Here is a 21,286-nt window from a genome sequence, read left to right as displayed (position 1 = left end):
TCTCTCTCAGCCCCTATTCAACATTCAGACTTCACATCATCCTTCTTTTATTTCTGCTTTCTTTTCCTCGAACTGAGCTATCTCCATAATACGCTATTGCAAATGCGCTTACGTCAATGTGCTTATTCCACGAAGGCGATCTATGGCTTTCTCCAGCAGAACAGGACACCAAATGTGGTTGAGAGGCAGCATTGATTGGCGTACCGTCCGGCGGATGGTGTGCGCTACTTATCTTGCACTGATGTCCAGTCTGCTTGGTACCTTACAGTCAATGGGAAGCAAACCATGCCTTCACAGGATTCACCTTGCAGACACAGAATAATCGGTACTAAGAGTGGCAAATGTGTAGATGACCTGCTCATTGAAGTAACACCCAGAGGGAGGGACATCGGCAAAGTGGGCAAGGACAAATCGCCCACCCCTCCCCCCCCCCTCCCCAGGAACCAAGGAAAGCATAGGGAATAAAAACTAGTAGAGATACAATGTGTGTCAATGAGACAAGGGTTCTTTTTTAACGCCACCACGCGTAGCAGGAAACACACCTCACAAGGAGGAGGGAGTCTCAATTCACACACACAGTGGAACTATCAATGCATATTTTCTCTGAGAAGAGCATTCCAATGACCACAGAATAATTGGTACTAAGAGTGGAAAATGTGTGGATCAGATGCCCTTAGCAATAATACCCCCAACTGTGGGATTGGTTAAGAAGAACACTACAAAGAAAATTAGAGAAAAATTTCTGTGGTGTTCTGGACACTGACGAGCATCGCTTGGTGTGCAGATCAGTGATAGGTGTCTGGTCCCTGATGCGACAGATGCTGGTCTTTCTGCTCCTCATCAGATGTGACCTCACCTGCTCCTCTTTGCAGACTCAGGATACTTCCCACAAACAAAGACAAACTCCGTAAAGTGGATTTTTAGACATGCAGTTCATTAGTTGTTTGCTGACGTTGAGAAAAATTTCCTTCAATGTTGGCAGTTCCTAAATGAATGGCATTGTGCAGTTGTCTGCAATTTCAAATAAAGAAACTTCCTCTAATTTTCTTTGTAGTGTTCTTCTTAACCCATCCCACAGTTGGGGGTATTATTGCTAAGGGCATCTGATCCACACATTTTCCACTCTTAGTACCAATTATTCTGTGGTCATTGGAAAGCTCTTCTCAGAGAAAATATGCATTGATAGTTCCACTGTGTGTGTGAATTGAGACTCCCCCCTCCTTGTGAGGTGTGTTTCCTGCTACGCGTGGTGGCGTTAAAAAAGAACCCTTGTCTCATTGACACACATTGTATCTCTACTAGTTTTTATTCCCTATGCTTTCCTTGGTTCCTGGGGAGGGGGGGGGGAGGGGTGGGCGATTTGTCCTTGCCCACTTTGCCGATGTCCCTCCCTCTGGGTGTCAGGAAGGTTCCACTGAAAAAAAAAGGAAAAAGGATAGCATATTGGTCAGCGTATGTGCCTAGTAATCGGGAGACCAGGGTTTGAATCCTGGTCCAGCACAAATTTTCAACTTTCCATACTCATATAAATCAATACCAACTGGCAGTTAATGTCTTTAATTACTTTGTGTCTTGATTCATAGTGGCTGCAGGATAAAAATGGTGTCATATACATTGATAGCTTTCTCAGCGTAGCTAACATAGACAAAGGTAGCTAGCAGTCGACACTGTACTCTGTGCAGCTCGATAAATGTAAACGAAACTGTGTCATTAACTGCAAATAAGGACATTTGGTTGTCCTCTGTATACGATCATAGTCGCAGGGTGACCGTAACACGGAATCACAAATGCTACAACAATATCAGTGTATTGGCATTATCTGAAGCTCACGTTCGTGAAACAAGTGACTATCTGTCCGAAATCAAACACTGTCTTCCGAACTTTTTCAAAACAGCTACTCTCGTCAGCCACCGAGCCGAGTATCTTATTAGCGCGAATAATTAATATACACAATTATACACTAAAGCGCCAAAGAAACTGGTATAGGCATACATATTCAAATACAGGGGTATGTAAACAGGCAGAATACAGAGCTGCGGTCGGCAATGCCTATATAAGACAAAAAGTGTCTCGCGCATTTATTAGATCGATTAATGCTGCTGCAATGGCAGATTATCAAGATTTAAGTGAGTTTGAACGTGGTGTTGTAGTCGGCGCACGAGCGATAGGACACAGCCTCTCCGAGATATTGATGAAGTGGGGATTTTCCGATACAACCGTTTCACAAGGCAGCCGGTAAAACATCAAATCTCCGACACCGCTGCGGCTGGAAAAAGATCTTGCAAGAGCAGGACCGATGATGACTGAAGAGAATCGTTCAACGTGATAGAAGTGCAACTCTTCCGCTGTTCGCTGCAGATTTCACTGCTGGGCCATCAACAAGTGTCAGCGTGTGACCCATTCGATGAAACATCATCGATATGGGCTTTCGGAGCCGAAGGCCCGCTCAAGTACCATTAATGACTATATGACGCAAAGCTTTACACCTCGCTCGTCAACACCGACATTTTACTGTTGATGACTGGAAACATGTTGCCTGATTAGACGAGTCTCGTTTCAAATTGTACTAAGCGGATAAACGTGTACGGGTATGGAGACAACTTCATGAATCCATCGACCCTCCATGTCAGAAGGGGACTGCTCAAGCTGGTGGAGGCTCTGTGATAGTGTGAGGGATGTGCAGTTGGAGTGATATGGGACCCCTGATACGTTTCGATACGACTCTGACCGGTGACACATACGTAAGTATCCTGTCTGACCACCTGAATCCATTCATGTCCATTGTGCTTTCCTACGGACTTGGGCAATTCCAGCAGGACAACGCGACAAGCCACACGTCTGCAATCGCTACAGAGTGGCTCCAGGAAAACTCTTATGAAACTTCCTGGCAGATTAAAACTGTGTGCCGGACCGAGACTCGAACTCGGGACCTTTGCCTTTCGCGGGCAAGTGCTCTACCATCTGAGCTACCCAAGCACGACTCACGCCCTGTCCTCACAGCCTCGTCTCCTACCTTCCAAACTTTACGGAAGCTCTCTGGCGGAAGTAAAGCTGTGAGGACGGGGCGTGAGTCGTGCTTGGGTAGCTCAGTTGGTAGAGCACTTGCCCGCGAAAGGCAAAGGTCCCGAGTTTCGGTCCGGCACACAGTTTTAATCTGCCAGGAAGTTTCATATCAGCGCACACTCCGCTGCAGAGTGAAAATCTCATTCTGAAAACTCTCATGAGTTTAAACACTTCCGCTGGCCACCAAACTCTCCAAACATGAACATTATTGAGCATATCTGGAAAGCCTTGCAACGTGCTCCACCCACTCGCACTCGATGGATTTATGGACAGTCCTGCAGGATTCACGGTGTCAGTTCCCTCCGGCTGTACTTCAGACATTAGTCGAGTCCATGCTACGCCGTGTTGCAGCACTTCTGCATGTTCGCGGGGGCCCTACACGATAGTAGGCAGGTGTACCAAATGTCTTAGCAGTGCTATTTTGTCAACGCAAAACACTATCAGTTTATTCCCTGGCGAAAAATCAGGCATTGTGGTGCATTGTCCCTGACACTGCTGAGTCCGCAGCACGAGCTTCTGCCCCACTACCAGTTCTCACGGTAATTGTTTGAAATGAACCACGCCTTTAAAAATGTGCTGGAACTCAAAGAAAGTGCTCTTCTCCTTGGAGTGAAAAAAAGGTCAGCAGAACCGATGTGGGATTGCCGCTAAACGTTTCCTAGCTGATCTCAGGTGACAAAGCAAAGGAACGCTTCAGGCGAGGAAGGTGCGAAATGAATGACGCAGGCATTTATCAAAAAGAGTATAAAATTTATTTAGAAAAGTGTCGCTATGTACAAAGAGAGCGGGGCCGCGTCAGGCGGCTTCCGGGGGCGGCGCGCCGGCGGCGTTCTCCTCTGCGACCTTGACGAAGGCGGCGCTCAGCTCGCCGCGCAGCCTGCTCACCCCGCTGGCCGCCAGGTCGTACATCCAGATGTCCTTGTCCTCGCCAGCGGCGGGCTCCGACCTGACAACACAGGGCCGTGTTTAAGAACGGTGGGCTCCTACACTGAACCTGTGGTTCGGGTCATCGCCTGGAGAAGCTTTGTGATAAGAAATCCGCAAAAACAGCATTGGAGCACAGTGCGGCGCGTAGATATACATTCTGGGTGTTCACAAATTTTTAAATTCAGATAAATATGAGAGAGCGAAATTAGTAGCATCTGATATATAACAGTACGCTGAGAAACATATTTATGCAATTTTAATCACTGTCAATAATAACAATAAACCCCGTGGAGGCCCGGGAAAATAATAGGCCTCCGGTATGTTCTGCCAGTCGTAAAAGGCGACGAAAAGAACAAACCACTAATAGGGCTAACCCCCCTTTTAGTGTGATTAGTTGGTTCAGGACAGAACTAAAGAAGCCTCCGACAAGTGCCGTCATGGTCGGGGACGACGCTTGAACCCTATGCCCGCCCACAATGGTAACGACACCGCTAGCCAACTGGAAAATGATTTAAATCCAAATAGAGGTGTTTTGCAGGATATGCTTCCTGCAACCACCCTAGAAGGAAAACAAAGACAGAGGATGAGATGGTCAGATGAAGTTAATCGACACCTAATGTTCTGTTATTACCAAGCAACAAACCTAGGAACCAACACAACTGGATACCGATCACAAGTATACACAACATTTATTACCAGATACCCAGAATTAAAATTTTTAACAGAACAACGACTAGCTGATCAGATCCGTGTAATAATCAAAAATAACAGGATACCCCAGTCAGAATTAGAAAACATCAAACAACAAGTTCAACAGATACTGGAAGAAAATAATGTGCAATCAGAAGAAGAAGAAGAAAATACAGTAATGGACTCAAACATCCCAGAGCAAACAAACAAAGAACAACATGCATCAATTAAACAATCAGAAGAAAACGAAATCTTAAGACAGCCACCAGAACAAGCACAAATAGAACACAAAGTGACACACATGTTAGATATAGAAGAAAAATTTCAGCTGACATATATAGAATACAAAGACACAAATACAGACATTAAACCATTCTTGCATAGACCGCCAAATAACCCACAAGTCGAAACAACAATAAAAACTATCAATACAATCATACACAACAAAATAAATGAAAACACAACTATGGAAGAGTTACAACTACTTGTTTATATAGGAGCACTCACTACACTAAATATACACACTAGGCAGAGATCAAAACCAACCAACACACAGAAGAAACCCACAAAACCAGCATGGCAACACAGGCTACAGATCAGAATAGAAAAACTGAGAAAAGACATCGGACAGCTAACACAATTTATAAGAAATGAAATGTCAGAAAAAAAAAGAAAAAGGTTAGGTAAAATCTCACAACAAGAAGCGATAGAGCAACTAGATGAAAAGAAGCAGAAATTACAAGCATTGACCAAACGACTTAGAAGATACAAAAAAAAGTGAAAATAGAAGGAAACAAAACCAAACATTCAACACAAACCAAAAGAGATTTTACCAGACAATAGATAACACACACATTAAAATAGACAATCCACCAAACATAACAGACATGGAACACTTCTGGAGCAACATATGGTCAAACCCGGTACAACACAACAGGCATGCATGGTGGATACAAGCAGAAACAGACACATACAAGATGATACCACAAATGCCTGAAGTGATAATTTTGCAACATGAAGTCACCCAAGCAATTAATTCTACTCACAATTGGAAAGCCCCTGGAAAAGATAAAATAGCAAATTTCGGGCTAAAGAAGTTCACCTCAACACATTCACATCTAACTAAACAGTTACATTGCAGACCCATACACATTCCCTGATACGCTTACACATGGAATAACTTATCTGAAACCTAAAGATCGAGCAGACACAGCAAACCTAGCTAAATATCGCCCCATAACATGCCTACCAACAATATACAAAATATTAACTTCAGTCATTACACAGAAATTAATGACACATACAACACAGAACAAAATTATAAATGAAGAACAAAAAGGCTGTTGCAAAGGAGCACGAGGGTGTAAAGAGCAACTGATAATAGATGCAGAGGTGACATATCAAGCTAAAACTAAACAAAGGTCGCTACACTACACATACATTGATTACCAAAAAGCTTTTGATAGTGTACCCCACTCATGGTTACTACAAATATTGGAAATATACAAAGTAGATCCTAAATTGATACAGTTCCTAAACATAGTAATGAAAAATTGGAAAACCACACTTAATATCCAAACAAATTCAAATAATATCACATCACAGCCAATACAGATTAAGCATGGAATATACCAAGGAGACTCATTAAGTCCTTTCTGGTTCTGTCTTGCACTGAACCCACTATCCAAAATGCTAAATAATACAAATTATGGATACAATATTACTGGAACATACCCACACAAAATCACACATTTGCTATACATGGATGATCTAAAACTACTGGCAGCAACAAATCAACAACTCAACCAATTACTAAAGATAACAGAAGTATTCAGCAATGATATAAATATGGCTTTTGGAACAGACAAATGTAAGAAAAATAGCATAGTCAAGGGAAAACACACTAAACAAGAAGATTACATATTGGATAACCACAGCGACTGCATAGAAGCGATGGAAAAAACAGATGCCTATAAATATCTAGGATACAGACAAAAAATGGGAATAGATAATACAAATATTAAAGAAGAACTAAAAGAAAAATATAGACAAAGACTAACAAAAATACTGAAAACAGAATTGACAGCAAGAAACAAGACAAAAGCTATAAATACTTACGATATATCAATATTGACCTACTCATTTGGAGTAGTGAAATGGAGTAACACAGACCTAGAAGCACTCAATACACTTACACGATCACAATGCCACAAATATAGAATACATCACATGCATTCAGCAACAGAAAGATTCAAATTAAGCAGAAAGGAAGGAGGAAGGGGTTTCACCAACATAAAAAACGTACATTATGAACAGGTAGACAATTTACGAAAATTCTTTCTAAAACGAGCAGAAACTAGCAAAATACAAAAAGCAATCACTCATATAAATACATCGGCTACACCACTGCAACTTCATAACCACTTCTACAACCCTTTAGATCACATAACATCAACAGATACGAAGAAAGTAAATTGGAAAAAGAAAACACTACATAGCAAGCACCCGTATCATCTAACACAGCCACACATCGATCAAGACGCATCCAACACACGGCTAAGAAAAGGCAATATATACAGTGAGACGGAAGGATTCATGATTGCAATACAGGATCAAACAATAAACACCAGATATTACAGCAAGCATATTATTAGAGATCCCAATACTACAACATATAAATGCAGACTTTGCAAACGACAAATAGAAACAGTAGATCACATGACAAGCGGATGTACATATTAGCAACTACAGAATACCCCAGAAGACATGACAATGTAGCAAAAATAATTCACCAACAACTTTCCATACAATATAAACTAATAAAACAACACGTTCCCACATACAAGTATGCACCACAAAATGTACTGGAGAATGATGAATACAAATTATACTGGAACAGAACCATTATAACAGATAAAACAACACCACATAACAAACCTGACATCATACTCACCAATAAAAAGAAGAAATTAACACAACTAATCGAAATATCCATACCCAATACAACAAATATACAAAAGAAAACGGGAGAAAAAATTGAAAAATACATCCAGCTGGCTGAGGAAGTCAAGGACATGTGGCATCAGGATAAAGTTGACATTATACCAATTATACTATCAACTACAGGAGTCGTACCACACAATATCCACCAGTACATCAATGCAATACAGCTACATCCATACTTATATATACAACTACAGAAATCCGTAATTATTGATACATGTTCAATTACCCGAAAGTTCCTAAATGCAATGTAACACATACCGTACAGTTAAAAGGAAGTGACGCTTGATCAAGGTCCGCGTCACTTTCCATTTTTAACCAGACATAACGTCTGAGAAAGTAAAGAAATAACAATAATAATACGCATGACTTGTCTGAATAAAGGACTAGCAGTTTTGTGAAGTTTTGTTTTCTACAAAATTAAGTACAGTTTATGGCAAGAACAAAATAATGTTTAAGCTTTAGATACTCTCCGTTTCGCATTTTCGTGGCTCAAAATGGCTCTGAGCACTATGCGACTTAACTTCTGAGGTCATCAGTCGGCTAGAACTTAGAACTTTTTAAACCTAACTAACCTAAGGACATCACACACATCCATGCCCGAGGCAGGATTCGAACCTGCGACCGAAGCGGTCGCTCGGCTCCAGACTGTGGCACCTAGAACCGCACGGCCACACCGGCCGGCGCATTTTCGTGTAACTGGGAGTTTACGCGCTTTTTTATTTTTCTGGACGGAAGTACAACTTCCCTACATCATATACACTACTGGCCATTAAAATTGCTACACCAAGAAGAAATGCAGATGATAAACGGGTATTCATTGGACAAATACATTATACTAGAACTGACATGAGATTACATTTTCACCCAATTTGGGGGCACAGATCCTGAGAAATCAGTACCCAGAACAACCACCTCTGGCTGTAATAACGGCCTTGATACGCCCGGGCATTGAGACGAACAGAGCTTGGATGGCGTGTACAGGTACAGCTGCCCATGCAGCTTCAACACGATACCACAGATCATTAAGAGTAGTGACTGGCGTATTGTGACGAGCCAGGTGCTCGGCCACCATTGACCAGACGTTTTCAGTTGGTGAGAGATCTGGAGAATGTGCTGGCCAGGGCAGCAATCGAACATTTTCTGTATCCAGAAAGGCCCGTACAGGACCTGCAACGTGCGGTCGTGCATCATCCTGGTGAAATGTAGGGTTTTTCAGGGATCGAATGAAGGGTAGAGCCACGGGTCGTAACACATCTGAAATGTAACGTCCACTGTTCAAAGTGCCGACAATGTGAACAAGAGGTGACCGAGACATGTAACCAATGGCACCCTGTACCATAACGCCGGGTGATACGTCAGTATGGCGATGACGAATACACGCTTCCAATATGCGTTCACCGCCATGTCGCCAAACACGGATGCGACCATCATGATGCTGTAAACAGAACCTAGATTCATCCGAAAAAATGACGTTTTGCCATTCGTGCACCCAGGTTCATCGTTGAGTACAGCATCGCAGGCGCTGCTGTCTGATGCAGCGTCGAGGGTAACCACAGCCATGGTCTCCGAGCTGATAGTCCATGCTCTTGCAAACGTCGTCGAACTGTTCGTGCAGATGGTTGTTGTCTTGCAAACGTCCCCATCTGTTGACTCAGGGATCGAGACGTGGCTGCACGATCCATTACAGCCATGCGGATAAGATGCCTGTCATCTCGACTGCTAGTGATACGATTCCGTTGGAATCCAGCACGGCGTTGCGTATTACCCACCCGAACCCACCGATTCCATACTCTGCTAACAGTCAGTGGATCTCGACCAACGCGAACAGTAATGTCGCTATACGATTAAGCATAATCGCGATAGGCTAATATCCGAACTTCATCAAAGTCGGAAACGTGATGGTATGCATTTCTCCTCCTTAGACGAGACATTACAACAACGTTTCACCAGGCAACGCCGGTCAACTGCTGTTTGTGTATGAGAAATCGGTTGGAAACTTTCCTGATGTCAGCACGTTGTAGGTGTCGCCACCGGCGCCAACCTTGTGTGAATGCTCTGAAAAGCTAATCATTTGCATATCACAGCATCTTCTTCCTGTCGGTTAAATTTCGCGTCTGTAGCATGTCATCTTCGTGGTGTAGCAATTTTAATGGCCAGTAGTGTATTAGTTAACCAACACACTTAACGTTTAGGTAATGCAGTTACGATCTTAACTGATTATACCTATTACGAAAACTTCCGTAATCTATGCTGACTTACCGAATCCTATGGTAGTTAAGATGTACAAGAGCCGAGAGGGAATAAGAAGAGTGGAAGACCAAGAATGAAGTGCCCATATTAAAAAGTGTGTAAAAAAAGAAGAGGCAATGATGGAAATAAAGAAAGGTTCAAGAGTGGAATTAAAATTCAAGGTGAGAGGATATCAATGATAAGATTCGCTGATGACATTGCTGTCCTCAGTGAAAGTAAAGAAGAATTACAGGATCTGCTGAATTAAATGAACAGTTTGATGAGTACAGAATATAGAGTGAGAGTAAATCAAAGAAAGACAAAAGTAGTGAAAAGTAGCAGAGTGTGAACAGCGCGAAACTTAACATCAGGATTGATGGTTACGAAGTAGATGAAATTAAGGAATTCTGATACCTAGGCAGCATAATAACCCATGACAGACGGAGCAAGGACGACATAAAAAGCAGATTAGCACTGGCAAAAAGGGCATTCTTGGCCAAGAGAAGTCTTCTAGTACCAAACATTGGCCTTAATTTGAGGAAGAAATTTCTGACAATGTAGGTTTGGGGCACAGCATTGTATGGTAGTAATGGAAATGAGCGTTTGGCGTCATTGGCCGGGAGGCCCCTTCCGGGGCCAGGTCCGGCCGCCTTGGTGCAGGTCTTGTTACATTCGACACCACATTGGGCGACCTGCGCGCCGGATGGGGATGGAATGATGATGAAGACAGCACACCATCCAGTCTCTGAGCGGAGAAAATCCCCGACCCGGCCGGGAATCGAACCGGGGCCGTAGGACGGCAATCCATCACGCTGACCTCTCAGCTATCGGGGCAGACATTGTATGGTAGTGAAACATGGACTGTGGGAAAACCGGGACAGTAGATAATTGAATCATCTGAGATGTGGAGCTAGAGACGAGTGTTGAAATTTAGATGGACTGATAAGATCAGGACTGAGGGGGTTCTGTGCAGAATCTATCAGAAAAGGAATATATGGAAGGCACTGCCTCGAAGAAGGACAGGACGACAGGACGTCTGGTAAGATGTCAAGGAATAACTTCCACGGTACTAGAGGGAGCTGTAGAGGGCAAGAGCTTTAGAGGAAGACGGAGATTGGAATACAAGCAGTAAACAATTGAAGACATACGTTGCAAGTGTTACTCTGAGATGAAGGGGTTGGCACGGGAAAGGAATTCGTGAGGGGTCGCACCAGGCAAATCAGAAGACCGAGCGATGACTAAAAAAGTTTTACAACTCTAGTGACAGCCATTACCAAAAAGACGACAAAGTGATTTTCGAGGTGGAACGTTTCCTGAACAGCCAAGAGGCTATCTGGTAAAACCGAAGTCTACGCCAAGCCATCCATCGTTGGGAAAAATATGTCATAGAGAGGAACGATCACCGTCACCAAGTTTCATGGTCTCTGCTAGATTTTTCCTTCCTACGAGGGCCACTCCAAAACAAATGCACACTATTTTTGTAAAAATACTGTTTTTATTCTGCAAGGCCTACAGTGTGTAGAACATCCTTCCCGCTTGTTTTCAAAGTTAGTTCAACCTGTTACCGTGAGTGGCGCCATCACAGCATGTCTTCAAGATGGCTGCTGCACTTGACGTTCGTCAGAAGCAACGTGCTGTCATAGAACTCCTGTGCTGTGAAAACGAGACAGTGGGAAACATCCACAAGAGGTTGAAAAAGGTGTATGGAGATGCTGCTGTCGATCGCAGTACAGTTAGTCGGTGGGCAAGTAGGTTACGTGATGAAAGCGGGCACGGCAATATTGAAGATTGTCCTCACAGCGGCAGGCCTCGTACTGCACACACTCCAGACAATGTGCAGAGAGTTAACGAATTGGTGACTGCTGACAGACGCATCACAGTGAACGAATTGTCACGCTACGATGGGATAGGGGAAGGAAGTGTTTGCAGAATACTGAAAGTGTTGGCGTTAAAAACGTTTTGTGCCAGGTGGACTCCCAGGATGTTGACAGTGGCTCACAAAGAAAGAAGAAAAACGGCATTCAGCGAACTTATGGAACAGTACGAGAATGTTGGAGATGAATTTCTTGGAAGAATTGTGACAGGTGATGAAACATGGCTCCATCATTTTTCACCAGAGACGAAGAGACAATCAATGGAGTGGCACCCAAGAAAAAAAAAATCAAAACCACACCTTTTGCTGGAAAAGTTATGGCTACAGTGTTTTTCGATTCCGAAGGACTCTTGCTTGTGGACATCTTGCCAAGTGGAACAACCATAAATTCTGATGCATATGTGACGACACTGAAGAAACTTCAAACTCGACTGAGTCGTGTTCGACCACATCGGCAAAAGCAGAATGTTTTGCTGTTGCAAGACAATGCACGGCCACATGTCAGTCAAAAAACCATGGAAGAGATCACAAAACTCGGATGGACAACACTGAAACACCCGCCTTACAGTCCTGACCTGTCTCCATGTGACTGTCATCTCTTTGGGAAACTGAAAGACTCTCTTCGTGGAACAAGGTTTGAAGATGATGACTCCCTTGTGCACGCTGCCAAACAGTGGCTCCAACAGGTTGGTCCAGAATTTTACCGTGCGGGTATACAGGCACTGGTTCCAAGATGGCGTAAGGCAGTTGAGAGGGATGGAAATTATGTGGAGAAATGAAAATATTGTTCCTAAAGGATGTATCTACACACTGTGAAACTTTCAAACATGTAGAATAAAAGATGGAAAAAAATAGTGTGCATTTCTTTTGGAGTGACCCTCGTATGACCTAGTGAATTTGGTTAATCTTTGAAAGAGAGCGTGTAGAATGAGGCAGGTCATATGGTGTGGGTACTCACGGCGGCGTGACGAGCAGCACGATGCTCTGCTTGGTGGACGGCAGCTGCCTCTCGGCCGCCAGCCAGTCGTCGATATTCTTGCGGTCGGCCACGGCCAGCACCTTGGCCAGCCTGGCGGGCAGCGATGGGGGGTCCTCGTCAGAGCGCGCGCTCGCCGCGCCCTCCTCCTGCAAACAGGGCGAGGCGTCAGCCGGCTGCACAGTAGCCACAGCCACACCACCTGGACGAGCCTCCGTCCCGGCAGCGTAGACCTGCTGTCAGGTGCCCCACTACGACTGTGTCACGTTGTCGACTAATAACGAAAATACGATCACACGGACAGATGCGATTAGCTCGAAGAAGTCTTAAGTAACAGAACCCAGTAGTTATACCATGGCACAATAGGCCATTGTTAAACCACCTAATAAGAGAGGTGACTGGAGATATGTTCGCTAGTGACATCATTTTCCAAAATTTCCGAGAAGGCGATGTACTCTAGAACAGGATCCTACAATAATGTCCTTGGTAAATAGCAGTGTGGGTTTCATAAGAGCAAATCACCTGAGAAGGTAATTTTACAAGCATTAGATAACGAAAAAACACTGGTTTGCATTTTCTGTGACCTGTCTAACAAATTTGACCGTGGGAATCACAGTATCATCCAATATAAACTGAGGTTTTGTGGAATTGATGATATAGCCAACGAGTGGATAATGCTAATGGAAAGAACGTTGAAAGCTGTACGTAGTAATTCAACCAATGTAAGCAGGAGAAATTCTTCTGAGCACACACGCACACACACACACACACACACACACACACACATACAGACACACACACACACACACACACACACACACAATATTTGAGTTACAAAACCCAACTCATATTCCACGACACAATTAGCCACTGTTAAGCCCCTGTACAAGATAGGTGATACAGGGTGGTTCAGCTGTCCCTGCCTATAGATTTTATGCAACCTACAACGCCTTCAAAAATCACGTTTGAAATTTTCATATTCTCTTGCTCTCTATGTGCAAACTATTGGTCCTACAGAAAAAAATAACAGAACCTTTTTGTAGGAAATTTAATTTAGTTAGATTTTAATCAACGGGTGTACTGCCGGTCTACATTGTCCAACGGGCACAATATTTCGGCGATCATACATGTCGCCATCATCAGGTGACGTCGAGATACTGGGACGGCGTTGTTAGAGAGGCCATCGAAATTCGCACCAATGACGACCTCATAAACCGTGACTGTGGCTATAATCTTAGCATGGCTTGGGAACCAGCGATTGGATTAATGAAGAGTAAATCGAGCAGACGTATAGTTGTGACGACCACGGCGGACAGAGCCATCACACCGACGTCATCTCAGACGTCGTCGCAATCTGTTCCACCGCGCTACCGTGGCGCGGGGCGCGGACGGCGGAGGGACTGCGCCGCGGGCGGAGGGTATTTAAATGGGCCGCCGCTGCGACCGAACCCAGTTCCCCCTGAGCAGCCATAGCGAACGGATCTCCGTACCGGCACGTTCACAGGAGCTCAGTCCGTCAGTTCACCTGATGATGGCGACATCTATGATCGGCGAAATATTGTGCCCGTTGGACGCTGTAGACCGGCAGTACACCTGTGGATATTTTGATTATCAAATATGCCGGGAGAAACTCAAGAATAGTTAGATTTTGTTCTGGAATACGTTTTCGCTGGTTGCCACAGTTTTCGTATTATTCAATAAAAACCTGTTTAAAGGTCACTTTTGTACGTTCTTGTTGAATAATTCGGAAACGATGACCTCTGGCGAAAACTTATCATAGTAGAGAATTTAGCTACATAAAATCTCCTGCGAAAAGGTCCTGTTCATTTTTTTTGTAGGACTAATAGTTTGCATGTAGTGAACGAGGGAATATGAAAATCTAATATCTAATGCTTGGTATTTGAAGTCGTTGTGGGTTGCAAACCCATAGGTAGAGGCAGCAAAACAATATATATATATATATATATATATATATATATATATATATATATATATATATATATATATATATATACTACCTGTCAGATATTTTATTTTCATCAGTAGATAGTGAAAGAGTCACACAGCTGAATATTTCACCCCTTTCTACTGGGTTCGTTGGGTTGGGATGTTTGGGGGAGGAGACCAGACAGAGAAATCATCGGTCTCATCGGATTAGGGAAGGACAGGGAAGGAAGTCGGCCGTGCCCTTTCAAAGGAACCACCCCGGCATTTGCCTGGAGCGATTTAGGGAAATCCCGGAAAACCTAAGTCAGGATGGCCGGGCGGAGGATTGAACCGTCGTCCTCCCGAATGCGAGTCCAGTGTGCTAGCCACTGCGCCACCTCGCTCGGTTTACCCCTTTCTGTGAAAAATTTAGTTGCATTAAAGGGCAATGCGGATAGTTTATTCTTCTAATCTTGTACTTGTGAATATCTCTGTTATTGTCAAACTCAGATGGATTGTTGATAACAAATTTCAGTGAATAAACGTATTGTGGGGCTGTGGATAGTACTCCCAGCTGATCAGAGAATTGTCTGCAAGCTTTAGAGAAGTGAACCACGCACATAATTTTAATTAGTTTCTTTTGTGCAATGAATACTTTTTGTCTGAGGGGGGAGTTACTCTAGAATATTATCCTTCAAGACATCAGTGAATGAAAACATGCAAAAAACTGGGTATTATTCTTATGCCAAAAGTAGTCAAACGTAAACTTTTTAGCAAGTCTACTAAGTGGTTTTCCCCGTTTAAGATCTCATCAATATGGACACCTAAGGCACTGAATGAACTGCTTTTTTTTCTTGTTTCCCTTCTTCGTAGTTTAAAGCTAGCACATTCATGCAAAACCATTCAGTAAATTTGAGAAAAAAATATATTAGTATTCTCTCTGTTCATAGTTTTTTGCATGACTTCACAATAATGCAACTTGTATCATTTGCAAACAGGACTAATTCTGCCTCCTGATTCAAACAAAATGGCAGAGACATGACATAAAGAAGGTGTTTCAGGGTTTTGCTTCAAACGTCTAGGGGTGACAGAACGTCATGGGGAACAACTTTTGTCGGAGATAATATGTTCACTGATACCTCCCGGCGACGCTACTTTTCGTTTTACTGAATTCGCCAGCATGTGATGGCGAGGTTTTTTCGAACTATCAGTCTGTACTAACCACTTGTGCTGCGTTTGCATACTAACTACTCCAGTAAACTGATAGAGTAATTTCCAACAAGAAAACCTCAAGAATGACCATCCTACCCCCTCTCATGCAGAGCAGATGACTGTATTATATAAGGAACAGTCAAATGAAAAACGACGATGCACCACTACGGGACCATGGGACGGTTCTATTGAAAAGTGATCGCCACATGCGTTAATATATTTATTCCACTTGGAGACGAGACGATCAATTTCTGTTTTGAAGAACGCGGTTGCCTGTTGACAGATCCACAACCACACCATCTCTTTCACTTCCTTGTCCGACTGAAACTGACGTCCAACATGTCTGTCTTCAGGTTGCCAAAGACGTGAAACTCACACAATGAAAGACCGGGACTGTACAGAGGATGTTGCAGTGTTTCCCAACCAAATTGCTGAAGAGTTGCCTTCGTCCTATTGACAGTGTGGCGGCGGGCGTTATAGTGTATCTTACAGGAACTTGTGTGAACAGCTTTGGATTTCGTTGACGGTGGAGACGTGGGGTATTTCCTCCACCGGGTTTGTCGTTGGGCTCGAGGTGATGGCACCACGTAAGGCCAAGATGACCTCCTTCTTCGTCTGTAGGCACCCTCTGGTTGTCGAGTTCCTCGAGCAAGGAACCACAATCAATGCATAGTGCTACAAAGACACTATGCAAAACTGCTACGTGTCATAATGTATAAATGCTCAGGAATGCTGTCAGATGGAATCATCTTGTTGCTAACGCTCGTTCCTCAATGCCAATCGGACGAAGGCTACACTTTGGCGATTTGTTTGCGAAATATTGAAACATCATCTGTTCAGCCAGGATCTTTCAGTGTGATTTTCACACTGGCGACACTAAGAAGGACATGCACAGACGTCGGTTTTAGTAGCTGACAACGTTCTATGAAAGAGGAATTGATCATATTGTCTCCTTGTGGGATATATGTCTTAACATTTGTGGTGATAGTGCTGGCGTAAGCTGCTGCCAGCGCACCGGTCGGCAAAAATGTAGCAAGAAGATCGATGGTAGTCGCCGGATGAAGCGCGCCTATCAGGAGAGAGCCAAAGACAGACTCACAAGCAACGTGCCGCCAACGCCCTCTCGACCGCAAGTATTTAGATCGCCGCCGCTGACTGGGGGGCTCAGTCTCAGGCAATAGCTCAGTCTCAGTCAGTACCCCAGCCACTCAGTCACTGGTGCACTAACGCACACTCCAAGTTGGGATCTGTCAGTATGTTATGTTATGTGTGCCTCACTGCTTTTGTTTCTTTAACTAATTTGTGCCTGATTTTATTCTGAGAAGCTCAGTAATGTACACTCCTGGAAATGGAAAAAAGAACACATTGACACCGGTGTGTCAGACCCACCATACTTGATCCGGACACTGCGAGAGGGCTGTACAGGCAATGATCACACGCACGGCACAGCGGACACACCAGGAACCGCGGTGTTGGCCGTCGAATGGCGCTAGCTGCGCAGCATTTGTGCACCGCCGCCGTCAGTGTCAGCCAGTTTGCCGTGGCATACGGAGCTCCATCGCAGTCTTTAACACTGGTAGCATGCCGCGACAGCGTGGACGTGAACCGTATGTGCAGTTGACGGACTTTGAGCGAGGGCTTATAGTGGGCATGCGGGAGGCCGGGTGGACGTACCGCCGAATTGCTCAACACGTGGGGCGTGAGGTCTACACAGTACATCGATGGTGTCGCCAGTGGTCGGCGGAAGGTGCACGTGCCCGTCGACCTGGGACCGGACCGCAGCGACGCACGGATGCACGCCAAGACCGTAGGATCCTACGCAGTGCCGTAGGGGACCGCACCGCCACTTCCCAGCAAATTAGGGACACTGTTGCTCCTGGGGTATCGGCGAGGACCATTCGCAACCGTCTCCATGAAGCTAGGCTACGGTCCCGCACACCGTTAGGCCGTCTTTCGCTCACGCCCCAACATCGTGTAGCCCGCCTCCAGTGGTGTCGCGACAGGCGTGAATGGAGGGACGAATGGAGACGTGTCGTCTTCAGCGATGAGAGTCGCTTCTGCCTTGGTGCCAATGATGGTCGTATGCGTGTTTGGCGCCGTGCAGGTGAGCGCCACAATCAGGACTGCATACGACCGAGGCACACAGGGCCAACACCCGGCATCATGGTGTGGGGAGCGATCTCCTACACTGGCCGTACACCACTGGTGATCGTCGAGGGGACACTGAATAGTGCACGGTACATCCAAACCGTCATCGAACCCATCGTTCTACCATTCCTAGACCGGCAAGGGAACTTGCTGTTCCAACAGGACAATGCACGTCCGCATGTATCCCGTGCCACCCAACGTGCTCTAGAAGGTGTAAGTCAACTACCCTGGCCAGCAAGATCTCCGGATGTGTCCCCCATTGAGCATGTTTGGGACTGGATGAAGCGTCGACTCACGCGGTCTGCACGTCCAGCACGAACGCTGGTCCAACTGAGGCGCCAGGTGGAAATGGCATGGCAAGCCGTTCCACAGGACTACATCCAGCATCTCTACGATCGTCTCCATGGGAGAATAGCAGCCTGCATTGCTGCGAAAGGTGGATATACACTGTACTAGTGCCGACATTGTGCATGCTCTGTTGCCTGTGTCTATGTGCCTGTGGTTCTGTCAGTGTGATCATGTGATGTATCTGACCCCAGGAATGTGTCAATAAAGTTTCCCCTTCCTGGGACAATGAATTCACGGTGTTCTTATTTCAATTTCCAGGAGTGTATGTAACTACCGTAAATGTAAATGTGATTTAAAAGAAAAAAGCGCAGCTGGACAGCAAGAAACTCTTTAGCGCGCAATCCCCGCAACGATAGTATTAGAGAATCTTTGAGTATGGACTCTAAAAAAGAAAACAATTGATTTTATTAAAAAAACAGTTAATCGGTATCTTGTGGAACGAAGACGTGTTGTTAGGCCGTCGCTCAGAACATCGAAATAAGTGTCCAAGGAATAGAAAAGCAACTGAAATCACTCAACAGAGGAAAGTCCACTGGACCTGACGGGATACCAATTCGATTCTACACAGAGTACGCGAAAGAACTTGCCCCCCTTCTAACAGCCGTGTACCGCAAGTCTCTAGAGGAACGGAAGGTTCCAAATGATTGGAAAAGAGCACAGGTAGTCCCAGTCTTCAAGAAGGGTCGTCGAGCAGATGCGCAAAACTATAGACCTATATCTCTGACGTCGATCTGTTGTAGAATTTTAGAACATGTTTTTTGCTCGAGTATCATGTCGTTTTTGGAAACCCAGAATCTACTATGTAGGAATCAACATGGATTCCGGAAACAGCGAACGTGTGAGACCCAACTCGCTCTATTTGTTCATGAGACCCAGAAAATATTAGATACAGGCTCCCAGGTAGATGCTATTTTTCTTGACTTCCGGAAGGCGTTCGATACAGTTCCGCACTGTCGCCTGATAAACAAAGTAAGAGCCTACGGAATATCAGACCAGCTGTGTGGCTGGATTGAAGAGTTTTTAGCAAACAGAACACAGCATGTTGTTCTCAACGGAGAGACGTCTACAGACGTTAAAGTAACCTCTGGCGTGCCACAGGGGAGTGTTATGGGACCATTGCTTTTCACAATATATATAAATGACCTAGTAGATAGAGTCGGAAGTTCCATGCGGCTTTTCGCGGATGATGCTGTAGTATACAGAGAAGTTGCAGCATTAGAAAATTGTAGGGAAATGCAGGAAGATCTGCAGCGGATAGGCACTTGGTGCAGGGAGTGGCAACTGACCCTTAACATAGACAAATGTAATGTATTGAGAATACATAGAAAGAAGGATCCTTTATTGTATGATTATATGATAGCGGAACAAACACTGGTAGCAGTTACTTCTGTAAAATATCTGGGAGTATGCGTGCGGAACGATTTGAAGTGGAATGATCATATAAAATTATTTGTTGGTAAGGCGGGTACCAGGTTGAGATTCATTGGGAGAGTCCTTAGAAAATATAGTCCATCAACAAAGGAGGTGGCTTACAAAACACTCGTTCGACCTATACTTGAGTATTGCTCATCAGTGTGGGATCCGTACCAGATCGGGTTGACGGAAGAGATAGAGAAGATCCAAAGAAGAGCGGCGCGTTTCGTCACAGGGTTATTTGGTAACCGTGATAGCGTTACGGAGATGTTTAACAAACTCCAGTGGCAGACTCTGCAAGAGAGGCGCTCTGCATCGCGGTGTAGCTTGCTCGCCAGGTTTCGAGAGGGTGCGTTTCTGGATGAGGTATCGAATATATTGCTTCCCCTTCTTATACCTCCCGAGGAGATCACGAATGTAAAATTAGAGAGATTAGAGCGCGCACAGAGGCTTTCAGACAGTCGTTCTTCCTGCGAACCATACGCGACTGGAACAGGAAAGGGAGGTAATGACAGTGGCACGTAAAGTGCCCTCCGCCACACACCGTTGGGTGGCTTGCGGAGTATAAATGTAAATGTAGATGTAGATGTAGATGTGTTGTTACAGTTAATGAAAACTGATATTTTAGTGATGAAATCGAGTAAAGTATGTGAAAGAGTTGCCAAACAGTTATGTATGCAAATTTTCTGGAAGTGAAGAATAGAAATATCTTGTTTTTGGAAAAGGGCTGAACTTCATTGTCGTTGCCGTCTATCGAGCGACAGAATTGTAAATGTACAAAGTTCACTAAAATACAGGAAAAGAAATGCATTCTCTATAGTTTTCATTCAATAAGTAACAACCTCTCATAATTTCGTAATGACAGTAATTGGATTATGTTCTTGTACAATAGTATGGTGCTGAACTCCACTGACCAATTTTGATGTAGCAGGAAGTGTAGTTTGAAGGAAGTCTGTGTGCCAAGCAATATTCTTTTCTCACGAAAAGCAGATTGCTGTTTGATCTTACTTACTTACAACAGTGGTCCCTTAGGTATGAAAAGCAGCGAAAACTTGGGCTCAAAGCTGTCCGCAATACGGCCAAGTAACTAACAGAGTCGTATTTTAAACCTTAAAGAACAATAACTTGCTCCAAATTGCAATACGTCAACAACTGGTGCAGAAGCTGATCATTCAAGGAGGCAGCAACCAAAATTCAGGTACCAGTTACGACTTAAAGTAAAAATCTCAATCAAAAATCAATCTCTCTCTCTCTCTCTCTCTTTCTCCAAACATATTTATAAATATTGATATTATTATTATTAAAAAAAGTCATTTTTATAAGTACACTGCGACCAGATTAGTGTAAATAGCGGGACTTGTACTTCACCAGCAGTGAGGCTAACGTGAATTATTGAAGAGCTTGAACCACAACACATGGACGCTGTTAAAGTATCTGCTATCTGTTAAAGTAAATAAAGAACCCTGTTAATACAC

At 44.3% G+C, this 21,286-nt stretch overlaps 1 protein-coding gene across 1 annotated transcript in view; it reads right to left on the bottom strand.

Moving 5' to 3' along the window:
* Positions 1-3,858: 3,858 nt before the first annotated feature.
* Positions 3,859-21,286, bottom strand: part of LOC126088374 (histone-lysine N-methyltransferase 2D-like) — a 155,934-nt gene continuing 138,506 nt past the window's right edge. Inside the window, exons 8-9 of the mRNA XM_049906512.1 lie at positions 12,747-12,913; positions 3,859-4,009 (exon numbers count right to left, since the gene is read on the bottom strand). Coding sequence (XP_049762469.1) covers positions 3,859-4,009; positions 12,747-12,913 — 318 coding nt within the window. The remainder of the gene's footprint in view (positions 4,010-12,746; positions 12,914-21,286) is intronic.

Source organism: Schistocerca cancellata, chromosome 6 (genome assembly GCF_023864275.1).
Source record: "Schistocerca cancellata isolate TAMUIC-IGC-003103 chromosome 6, iqSchCanc2.1, whole genome shotgun sequence".
Lineage (NCBI taxonomy): Eukaryota > Metazoa > Arthropoda > Insecta > Orthoptera > Acrididae > Schistocerca > Schistocerca cancellata.
The sequence above is the reverse complement of the archived record's forward strand: the minus strand, read 5'-3'. Positions and strand labels throughout refer to the sequence as shown.